Raw genomic sequence first — 12293 nt, forward strand, 5'->3', positions numbered from 1 at the left:
CCAGAGGCAAATACAGCACACATGTTTGATACAGTACTGGGTACACTAATCATATGACCGTGTATACATGAGCACATACAACTCAGAAAATACACCGTCACACAAACACACACTGCTTGACTTGAGGCCAGACACACCAGAGAGGGAAATATATGATCCTTTACAACCCTAATAACAGCAGCAGCAATAGCAGGGCAGTGGGATGGGGAATGTAGTTTTACAGTCCTATCCACTGAGGCAGTGTCAGTGTCAGGGATATGTAGTTTGTAAGCAGGGCTGGTTTGTCAGGGCTGGGAGCAGTGCGTGCTGGGATAAGTAGTTTGTAAGCAGCAGCTGGTTGTGCCTAGGCTGCATTAAGAGCTCAACCAGTGGATGTAAATGAGAGTCTCTACTCTCTTGCTACCCCTGACAGGTCTGAGACTGAATGATCTGACCCCCTCAGACCCCCCCACCAACTATCCTCCTCTGTCTCTTTGCCCCCATCTCAAAAACACAGAATGCAAAATCAACAGTAAAATATCCAGCACACAGGTCCAGTTGGTGACCTGGTAAAGACATGGTCAAGTAAATCACAGTGAGACAGTGAAGGTGAATGGAAGTGACTCCAACAGATCTAGGCTGGCTAACAAGTAGTGGACTACCTGATTCCGAGGTTCATGGTCTCTGCAGTCCCGATCATCCCAATCGCTAACAGCATGTTGTTACAGATCTTAGCTGCCTGTGAGACAAAAAAGCTGAATTATTCAAATAGGTTTCTGTGAGAGTGACCAAGTGTACAATAGTGTTTGAGTGTATGAAAATGGTACATTTGTATGCAAACTTGTAAGTACACTAGAGTGTGTTAGTTACCTGTCCTGTGCCAACCTGTCCGCAGTACACCACGTTAGCTCCCATACATGTGAGGAGTTCCTGTGCTGCAGTGTACTCCTCCTCAACCCCTCCTACCATGAAGGTTAGCTTAGCCAAGCTGGCTGCTCCCACACCTACAACAGACAATACATGGTCACTACACACTAGTGTTGAACGATATACTGAAACGTCTGTACTCATTAGATACTAGAACATGAAAGCAGTCCAGTAGTGGAATTTATTTTTTACTTTCGGTACTTCTGTCTCACGGATCATGTCTATCAGAGCAACCGATGTCCTCTTATAGCATGAGCGTGCCTGCTCCAATCATTCCACACAGACGTTAACACACTTGAAATTGCGACACGGCACATAGAAATGCTGAAACTGTTAATTACTGTTTGCAAAACAATGTCCATACAGACTAGAACACTTCACATTGAAAGATGATACTGGTAGCTTCCAGCTAACTTTCCTTGCTAGCTTACAGCTGAAGCTAACATCAAATCATTACCCGAGTACTTCGTTTGTGATAACATGCAGAACCAGAAATCAAAAAATAGGCTGATTTCAAAGCTGATTGACAGCAAAACTTTCAGTCAGTCTCACACATCTCTCCCAAAGATGATTTAGTTCCTAAATGTGTGTGAATACTGGGCTCTGATTGGCCATCTTGCCTTGAATGACGTCATTATAGATCAAATCAAATTCCATCAGTCACAAACACATATTTATCACGTTATTGGACACATATTTATCAGATGTTATTGGTCACATACACATATCAGATGTTATTACATACACATACAGTGCCTTGCGAAAGTATTCGGCCCCCTTGAACTTTGCGACCTTTTGCCACATTTAAGGCTTCAAACATAAAGATATAAAACTGTATTTTTTTGTGAAGAATCAACAAGTGGGACACAATCATGAAGTGGAACGACATTTATTGGATATTTCAAACTTTAACAAATCAAAAACTGATAAATTGGGCGTGCAAAATTATTCAGCCCCCTTAAGTTAATATTTTGTAGCGCCACCTTTTGCTGCGATTACAGCTGTAAGTCGCTTGGGGTATGTCTCTATCAGTTTTGCACATCGAGAGACTGACATTTTTTCCCATTCCTCCTTGCAAAACAGCTCGAGCTCAGTGAGGTTGGATGGAGAGCATTTGTGAACAGCAGTTTTCAGTTCTTTCCACAGATTCTCGATTGGATTCAGGTCTGGACTTTGACTTGGCCATTCTAACACCTGGATATGTTTATTTTTGAACCATTCCATTGTAGATTTTGCTTTATGTTTTGGGTCATTGTCTTGTTGGAAGACAAATCTCCGTCCCATTCTCAGGTCTTTTGCAGACTCCATCAGGTTTTCTTCCAGAATGGTCCTGTATTTGGCTCCATCCACCTTCCCATCAATTTTAACCATCTTCCTTGTCCCTGCTGAAGAAAAGCAGGCCCAAACCATGATGCTGCCACCACTATGTTTGACAGTGGGGATGGTGTGTTCAGGGTGATGAGCGGTGTTGCTTTTACGCCAAACATAACGTTTTGCATTGTTGCCAAAAAGTTCAATTTTGGTTTCATCTGACCAGAGCACCTTCTTCCACATGTTTGGTGTGTCTCCCAGGTGACTTGTGGCAAACTTTAAACAACACTTTTTATGGATATCTTTAAGAAATGGCTTTCTTCTTGCCACTCTTCCATGAAGGCCAGATTTGTGCAATATACGACTGATTGTTGTCCTATGGACAGAGTCTCCCACTTCAGCTGTAGATCTCTGCAGTTCATCCAGAGTGATCATGGGCCTCTTGGCTGCATCTCTGATCAGTCTTCTCCTTGTATGAGCTGAAAGTTTAGAGGGACGGCCAGGTCTTGGTAGATTTGCAGTGGTCTGATACTCCTTCCATTTCAATATTATCGCTTGCACAGTGCTCCTTGGGATGTTTAAAGCTTGGGAAATCTTTTTGTATCCAAATCCGGCTTTAAACTTCTTCACAACAGTATCTCGGACCTGCCTGGTGTGTTCCTTGTTCTTCATGATGCTCTCTGCGCTTTAAACGGACCTCTGAGACTATCACAGTGCAGGTGCATTTATACGGAGACTTGATTACACAGGTGGATTGTATTTATCATCATTAGTCATTTAGGTCAACATTGGATCATTCAGAGATCCTCACTGAACTTCTGGAGAGAGTTTGCTGCACTGAAAGTAAAGGGGCTGAATAATTTTGCACACCCAATTTTTCAGTTTTTGATTTGTTAAAAATGTTTGAAATATCCAATAAATGTCGTTCCACTTCATGATTGTGTCCCACTTGTTGTTGATTCTTCACAAAAAAATACAGTTTTATATATTTGTTTGAAGCCTGAAATGTGGCAAAAGGTCGCAAAGTTCAAGGGGGCCGAATACTTTCGCAAGGCACTGTATTTATCACATGTTATTGGACACATACACATATTGATCACATGTTATTGATTACATACACATATTTATCAGATGTTATTGATTACATACACATATTTATCAGATGTTATTGACTACATACACATATTTATCACATGTTATTGACTACATACACATATTTATCACATGTTATTGACTACATACACATATTTATCACATGTTATTGACTACATACACATATTTATCACATGTTATTGCGGGTGAAGCAAAATTCTTGTGTTCCTATCCTCAACAGTGCAGTAACATCTAACACACACACAAATCTAAAAAAGTTCAATAATGTCATTAAGAAATATAGAAATATTAGGATGAGCAATGTCGGAGACTGGAGTGTGGGTGTGTACCAGTACACACACACAGTACCAGTAAAACTTTTGGACACACCTAGTTATTCAAGGGTTTCTTTATTTGTACCTTTTTCCACATTGTAGAATAATAAAGATGACATCAAAATGATGAAATAACATGTATGCAATCATTAAGTAACCAAAAAAAGTGCTAAACTAATCTAAATATATTTGAGATTCTTCAAAATAGCCACCCTTTGTCTTGACAGCATTGCACACTCCTGGCATTCTCTCAACCAGCTTCATGAGGTAGTCTTGTTAAAAGCAAATATGGAATTTCTTTCCTTCTTAATGCGTTTGAGCAATCCGTTGTGTTGTTACACGGTAGGGGTGGTAAACAACCAAGTCCATATTATGTCAAGAAGGTCAGTCAATCTGGAAAATTGAGAACTTTGAAAGTTTCTTCAAGTGCAGTCGCAAAAACCATCAAGCTCTATGATGAATCTGTAATTAATGTTGATGTTTAGTCCGTGCAATTTTACATGTAACCAAGATGTTTTGTGCACTATTTCTCAAGTGAAAAATTTCTCATGAAAACAAGTTGTCTCTCGCTGAATGACAAATACTTAATTGAAGAATCCCTACTGTTCTAATTATTATTATTTTCTTTTTAACTAGGCAAGTCAGTTAAGAACGAAGTCTTATTTTCAATGACGGCCTAGGAACAGTAGGTTAACTGCCTTGTTCAGGGGCAGAACAACAGATTTTTACCTTGTCAGCTCGGGGATTTGATCTTGCAACCTTTCGGTTACTAGTCCAACGCTCTAACCACTAGGCTACCTGCCACCCCTAGTTGACCGATCGCCGACAAAGGGGTGTCCGAACTTGTGCACATTTATTTCCTGAGCCAAGCCCATGAACAGCCATCTAGATACATTGCTAGATAGTTCACCAATGACAGCCTTATTTAATCCCAAAAACATCATGTCAGTCTCATGACATTGTTGCCAGAAAGCTCTCTCAGGACAAGTACACGACTCCTCAATAGCAGTAAGATTATTTTGTTTGGTCTATGAGCTCAGTGATAGTTAATTTGTAGAGACATCACAATCTTTTCTGCTCTGGGAAAGGGGTGTGTGTGTCTTGATAGGACAGGAGTGTTGAGAGCGGCACACCAGAGGGACTGGGGAGTCTTTAAAAGCCGATTGTCCCCATCATCCTGCACACGACCCCCATGGGCCTCCATCCTCCTTACGCCACCCCTTTCTCCTTCACACACACACACAACTATACCCCACCACCAAAACCAGGCCGACAGCTGTGCCTGAGACTACCCCCCTAGAAACACCCCCCGGGGGTATCAGTGACAGCCGTGAGGGGTAATTAACTTTACACTTTATCATGTTCAATTAGGCCTCACACATACACACACACTCCCCCATCCCTCCCAGTGCCTGATGGCTTAAGGAGCATTCCATGTTTTAGCAAGGACCTCTCCACCCCCCAACGGGTCCTGATGACACAGATAGATGACCAGAAACGTGCCAGATTGTTTTTAACAGTTTTATTTCTGTGTTAATCTGAGGCGGAACCCTCGCTCCCAAATCTCATCTGCCACAGCCCGGCCCCTTAATATACCATTGATTAACCCCTAAACATACATCTGTGTGCACAAACGTAGGCAGGCAAGCAAATTGTTGGTATCTGTAAGTATTCAACGAGCACAACTCTTCCATACTGTAATCCCAGTGATAGGTAAACAAATGAAAAGCACCACCATCATCATGCTGTGTGTGGTAAGTGGACAGGACAGGACTACACTGCATCTCACAACACCAAAGGAGCACTACGCCAAGCGACACTGTTATGAGTGTATCAACAGTCTTAGTAATGTGTGTGTGTGTGTGTGTGTGTGTGTGTGTGTGTGAAATCAGTCTTCAGGGTGCTGTGTAGCTCTAATGAAAGGCCTCTTGATGGTGAAGGCCTAATCATGTTGCTGTTAATAATTAAAGAGGAATTAGGAGGGAGAGAAAATAGCTGAAACTACACAACTAGAAGAAGAGGAGAGAAGACAGAGTGGAAGAGAGGACAGAGTGGAAGAGAGGACAGAGTGGAAGAGAGGACAGAGTGGAAGAGAGGACAGAGTGGAAGAGAGGACAGAGTGGAAGAGAGGACAGAGTGGGAAAATAGATGAAACTACACAACCAGAAGAAGAGGAGAGAGAGGAGGAGAGGAGAGAGAGAGAAAATAGCAGAGGGGGAGAGGGCAGAGAAGAGGAGAGTGGGGAGCAGAGGCTTAATGTGTTTAGGGGGCAGGAGCAGAGATGGGAGAGGGGGCTTTATGGAAAGAGTGACTGATGTACACAGTCACTAAGTTGACTGTACTGTTCCCTGTATGCGGTTGTCCTTAGGGTAATGGTATGTATACATTACCCCAGCTATCCCACTCTTACTACCTTCTCTCGGACTGATAATTAGCCGTCTGTCTGTGCACGCGCTGCAGCAGTGACAGCCTGTCAGGCCACATAATGAACCCAGTCCATACCGCAGCAGCTGACTATGGTGCACAACACACGGTCAACTCACACACAGGTCTTACATAAACACATTGAGAGAGAAGGCTCTACCTTAGAGACTGAGCAATCAAGAGAATAGAGATTTTCTGAATCCAATCACCATGCATACAACCATCAACAGTCACACTAATAAGGCCAATATAATGCTGACAGAACCAAAGCCAAGCAGCATTGTAAACTTCCACTGGTTCATTAGACTGGGGACAGGATCACTAAAGAGAAGACTATTGATATCACAGTCAACATGCTGATCAATATATATCTCTACACATGGAGAGGGGGAGATAAAGAGAGCAGGAGAGAGAAGAGAGAGGGAAGAAATAGCAGAGGGGAGAGGAGATATGGCAGAGAAAAGTAGAGTGGGGAGCAGAGGGAAAAACAGAGATGGAAGGAAACAGAAATATGAGAACAAGAGATTGGGGAGAGAGAGCAGCAGATTACTTTGTCCACTCCTTCCCTCCCTCCCTCCCTCTCCCTCCCTCTCTCCCCTCCTCTCTCCCCTCCCCTCCCTCCCTCCCCTCCCCTCCCCTCCCTCCCTCCCCTCCCCTCCCCTCCCTCCCTCCCCTCCTCTCCCCTCCCCTCCCCTCCCTCCCCTCCCCTCCCTTCCCTTCCCTCCCCTCCCCTCCCCTCCCTCCCCTCCCCTCCCTTCCCTCCCCTCCCTCCCCTTCCCTTCCCTCCCCTCCCCTTCCCTCCCTCCCCCCCCCCTCCCTCCCCCTCTCAGATGAACTAATCACCCATAATAAGCTCCTCTGATCTGTAGTGGATTTCTAGAAGTAGTGACAGAGGGATGATGAACGGTGCAGGAAGAAGAATAACATTATTAGCATAACAGAGAAGGGGAGAGAGCGTGTCTTCTTGCAAATATATATATATATATATATATATATATATATATATATATATATATATATATATAGGGGTGTCCCGTGGTCCGGTCGGTCCTGTCAGAGACGGATTAAAACAGGAATCTTAATGAGGCTGTGGGGGCATTGGGTAACACGTTGGGAACGTCACCATGCCCCGCCCTATCCATTTCACAGGAAAATGACACTCCTGCATTGTTATAAACGCAACGCATTGCCCCCCAGGGCTAGCTGACGTACATATGCCCAGAGAGAGAAAGAGGGTGAGAAACAGAGAGAGGGATAAACTAAGGGGGAGAGAAAATGTATAGTAAGGTAGTGGGAGTGAGTGGCAAAGACAGAGACCAGGATAACTGTGCCTCTGATCTCTGAGAAACAATTCCCTTGGGAAAGGGCAGACAAGAGTCCCTCTTATCATGTTCCAGGGACAAGTTATGGTTGGCCAACATAAAACCCAGACACCCAGTCGAACTAGCCTGACCACAGTTCAACCACAGTGAGCTGGCACTGGTATTAATGACCGTTAGAGAGAGGGGCCAGCCAAAGCCACTCTTAGTCTAACATGGTGAGAGATTGTCACTAAATCTATGTGGGAGGCTGGGGACAAAGATATACCCTTTCCTCATTTCCTCTCCTTCAAGGAGAGAAAGCATCTCAATACCCTAAAGAGGTTTCCTTTCCTTGTCTCCGCTACGTCAAGGAGAGAGGGTGAGGCGGGGTGAGACGGGGAAAGAGGGTGAGGCGGGGTGAGACGGGGAAAGAGGGTGAGGCGGGGTGAGACGGGGAAAGAGGGTGAGGCGGGGTGAGACGGGGAAAGAGGGTGAGACGGGGTGAGACGGGGAAAGAGGGTGAGACGGGGAAAGAGGGTGAGACGGGGAAAGAGGGTGAGACGGGGTGAGACGGGGAAAGAGGGTGAGACGGGGAAAGGAGATCAGCGCAAACTCTGCTTTCTGTCGTGTTCTAACGAGAGCTGAATTCATTTGCACTTTTTTTAATTACAGACAAATAATTAACTGAAGCGATTCATTATAGTCTAATAGCCTTTTAAATTGGAGCCCTTTTTGGAAGCGGTCGGTCTGTGTGTGTGTGTGTGTGTGTGTGTCTGTCTCTCTCTGTTTTTGTATGTGTGCATCTTTGTGTAAATCTGTCTTGTGTCTAAACATTACGGACAGGTGAAGATCCCAAACTTGGCCATGGTGGAGACATCAGCCGGGGCTTCTGAGGTAATATCCACAGGGTTACGAGGCTCGTGTAAAGCACTACGCACTTTAAATTGATGGTAGGGTTAAAATAAACTACATTATGAAGGCTGTACAAACACACCACGGTGGCTGTTCCCACGCTGTAGTAGTGAATGACGCATTTGAATGTGAGCCACACTGCAGCTCTTTTCCCTGGGGTTGAGAGTGGCTGGTTCCTAAAGGAACGCTCGTAACACTTCACCATCTTCATTACAACCCTTCATTTCCTTCAATAACAGTATAATCTACCGTGTTGGTGTAGAATCCATTCACAGGTTAACTACAGTGCCTTGCTGATTCTACCAGAGTAAAAAGACCTGCAAGGCAGTGTGCTGTAATTCAGGTCTTCGTAGATGCAGGAGTCCTAATTCAATTTTAAGAGGAAAACGGGCAGGCAATACAAACAGTTACAGCTGAAGTCTGAAGTTTTACATACACCTTAGCCAAATACATTTAAACTCAGTTTTTCACAATTCTTGACATTTAATACTAGTAAAAGTCCCTCGTCTTAGCTCAGTTAGGATCACCACTTTATTTTAAGAAAGTGAAATGTCCAAATAATAATAATAAAAGAGAGAATGATTTATTTCAGCTTTAATTTATTTAATCACATTCTCAGTGGGTCAGAAGTTTACATACACTCAATTAGTATTTGTTAGCATTGCCTTTAAATTGTTTAACTTGGGTCAAACATTTCCGGTAGTCTTCCACAAGCTTCCCACAATAAGTTGCGTGAATTTTGGCCCATTCCTCCTGACAGAGCTGGTGTAACGGTGTCAGGTTTGTAGGCCTCCTTGCTCACAAATGCTTTTTCAGTTCTGCCCACACATTTTCTATAGGATTGAGGTCAGGGCTTTGTGATGGCCACTCCAATACCTTGACTTGCTTGTCCTTAAGCCATTTTGCCACAACTGTGGAAGTATGCTTGGGGTCATTGTCCATTTGGAAGACCCATTTGCAACCAAGCTTTAACTTCCTGATTGATGTCTTGAGATGTTGCTTCAATATACCCACATAATTTTCCATCCTCATGATGCCATCTATTTTGTGAAGTACACCAGTCCCTCCTGCAGCAAAGCACCCCCACAACATGATGCTGCCACCCCCGTGCTTCATGGTTGGGATGGTGTTCTTCGGCTTGCAAGCCTCCCCCTTTTTCCTCCTAACATATCGATGGTCATTATGGCCAAACAGTTCTATTTTTGTTTCATCAGAACAGAAGACATTTCTCCAAAATGTACGATCTTTGTCCTCATGTGCAGTTGCAAACCGCTTTTTTAAAGGCGGTTTTATAGCAGTGGCTTCTTCCTTCCTTTCTTCCTTGCAGGTTATGTTTATATAGGACTCGTTTTACTGTGGATATAGATACTATTGTACCCGTTTCCTCCAGCATCTTCACAAGGTCCTTTGCTGTTGTTCTGGGATTGATTTGCACTTTTTGCACCAAAGTACGTTCATCTTTGAGACAGAACCTGTCTCCTTCCTGAGCGGTATGACGGCTGCGTGGTCCCATGGTGTTTATACTTGTGTCCTATTGTTTGTACAGATGAACGTGGTACCTTCAGGCATTTGGAAATTGCTTCCAAGGATGAACCAGACTTGTGGAAGTCAACAAACAAACTTCTTGGCTGATTTCTTTTGATTTTCCCATGATGTCAAGCAAAGAGGCACTACGTTTGAAGGTAGCCTTGAAATACATCCACAGGTACACCTCCAATTGACTCAAATGATGTCAATTTGCCTACCAGAAGCTTCTAAAGCCATGACATTTTCTGGAATTTTCCAAGCTGTTTAAAGGCACAGCCAAGTTAGTGTATGTAAACTTCTGACCCACTGGAACTGTGATAGTGTTAATAAGTTAAATAGTCTGTCTGTAAACAATTGTTGGAAAAATGACTTGTGTCATGCACAAAGTAGATGTCCTAAGCGACTTGCCAAAACTATAGTTTGTTAACAAGAAATTTGTGGAGTGGTTGAAAAACGAGTCTTAATGACTCCAACCGAAGTGTATGCAAACTTCCCACTTCAACTGTATATTCTTGGTTCTTTGTTCCTTTGTTCTAATATCATCTTAATGGCAGCATTTTTCACTGAGTTAAAGGCCTAAACAATACGACACCATTTGTAACATTACAGTAACGTTCCTTCGTCCCCAACCCCTTGGGAAGACAGACTGTTTACAGTCCTTCAGTGCAGCCTCATGTAGTCCAGTGATATAATTAGACCCAATGGGAGATATATTTTCTCAAACAAATTAAAAACCCAAACAAGAGCCATAAAAACTTGATGGATATCAAGTAAATAACTGAAATGGAGTTAGAAGAGGGACAGAGTGCTAACCAAAATCACACCACACACACATAAAAAATCTGCACTTTCAACAGTTTATCTGCCCAAGTCACTAATGCCAGTCCTTCATTTTAAAAACAGTATTTATCTGCTGTGCTAACGAGCTCAAGCCTGAGAACCACCCCACACTGACATGCACACACAGACAAACATCATGAAAACACCCCCGAGACTGTAGCAGACAGGGATAAAGGGGGAAGAGAAAGTCACAGAATAATGCTGAAAGACATGCAACAGACAATGTTTCTCTGGGTTTCTTCATTGACCAGTACCCTGACCATCATAATCCTTATCAGAGCTCCATTCCATGAGGGAGAGTGGTCAATGCAAGGAGACAGAAGAGAGATCATTCCAGAATCAATGCTCCCTGTGGCCCAAAGCAGGCCCATTGAGTGGGTCCCCCCCACCCCACACTCTCTTAAGATGAGTGACATATAGGGAGGGGTTTAGGAGAATTTGATGGACAGAGCCTTATAGTACGACTGGGACAAACACCAGCTGACAAATAGGCCTACACACCCACAGAGAAGGACACCACACAGCACACGCACAGTGTTGAGAGGGACAGTCCCCCAGCTGCTGTGGGTCTGCTTCCATCTGGACTCCAGGCTAGAACCCCACCCCCTTACTCCCCTCCTCTCACCCATACCTCCATTTTCCCCTCCCCTCATCCCTCTCTCGCCCCTTAACCAGACTCCCCCTGGTCCCACTAGTGAAGGGCTTGTTATGCTAATCTAGTCAGTCCAGTGCTAGTTAAAGCATCTGCATACTAGGTTGGGTTTGCTCCTATCAGAATGCAGCTGGGCGAAGTGAATGTCTGTACCTAGCATACTCCCTCAAAAGACCTTCGCTTGAAAAAGAAGAAACAAGCGGCAATAGTACAGTTTGTCCCTCTTGAGACGCCGTAGCCAGTATAAACTTATTCAAAATAGAAATCTGTAATTCATTTTGAAGTTTTTGCTATGGAGGTCTTAGTCGCTCAATTTGACATCCACGATGTTTGGTGCAGTATTTCTCAAAGGAAAATCTGTGCATGAAAACTAGTCGTCTCTCGTTGAATGGCAACAGTTCATTGAAAAATCCCAACTGTTGACAAATCACCGACGAAGGGGGTGTAGACTTCGGCTACCGAACTTCAACTTGCCTCAGGAAAATTGTTGCGTGCACAAAGAGCCCCAAAAAAAAACATGCCGAAGACCAAAACAAAGGAAAACATAATATATGCAGTATATATTTAGTCAGTCATCACTGCACTGACAGCAGGCCCAGCCAGCTACCCACGGCTGTAAAACCTCCTAGGCCCATCTCTCTCTCAATCCCTACCCTAGAACCTTGGAACCTTAACATGCCTTCTTTTGGCCAATGGTTAGCTGTGGCAATTTGCTTGTGGCTTTTGGTGACTGCAGAATGCAATAGGCTACACGGTACGGTTCCCAGTGTTTTCCACAAGTACACAGAGTAGCCAGCCAAATAGAAAGAAAGTTGGGGTCCGGGGTTGTTCGCTCACCTGGGTTCAACATTTTGTTGCAGAAGGAGGTCTATTGGTGGCCTCTGATGCATTCTAATGTCTGGACTCCATCTGAAAGACTTCACCTCCCAGACTGGGAACATGTGTTGTAGTATTGTGTAGAACAGGTATTCCCACTGGGGTACACCAAATAAA

At 43.9% G+C, this 12293-nt stretch overlaps 1 protein-coding gene across 1 annotated transcript in view; it reads right to left on the reverse strand.

Moving 5' to 3' along the window:
* LOC110487958 (3-hydroxyisobutyrate dehydrogenase, mitochondrial) overlaps nt 1–12293 on the reverse strand; it is a 36192-nt gene that overhangs the window by 9098 nt on the left and 14801 nt on the right. Inside the window, exons 5-6 of the mRNA XM_021559882.2 lie at nt 850–983; nt 642–718 (exon numbers count right to left, since the gene is read on the reverse strand). Of these exons, the coding sequence (XP_021415557.2) occupies nt 642–718; nt 850–983 (211 nt within the window). The remainder of the gene's footprint in view (nt 1–641; nt 719–849; nt 984–12293) is intronic.

Source organism: Oncorhynchus mykiss, chromosome 32, assembly GCF_013265735.2.
Source record: "Oncorhynchus mykiss isolate Arlee chromosome 32, USDA_OmykA_1.1, whole genome shotgun sequence".
NCBI lineage: Eukaryota > Metazoa > Chordata > Actinopteri > Salmoniformes > Salmonidae > Oncorhynchus > Oncorhynchus mykiss.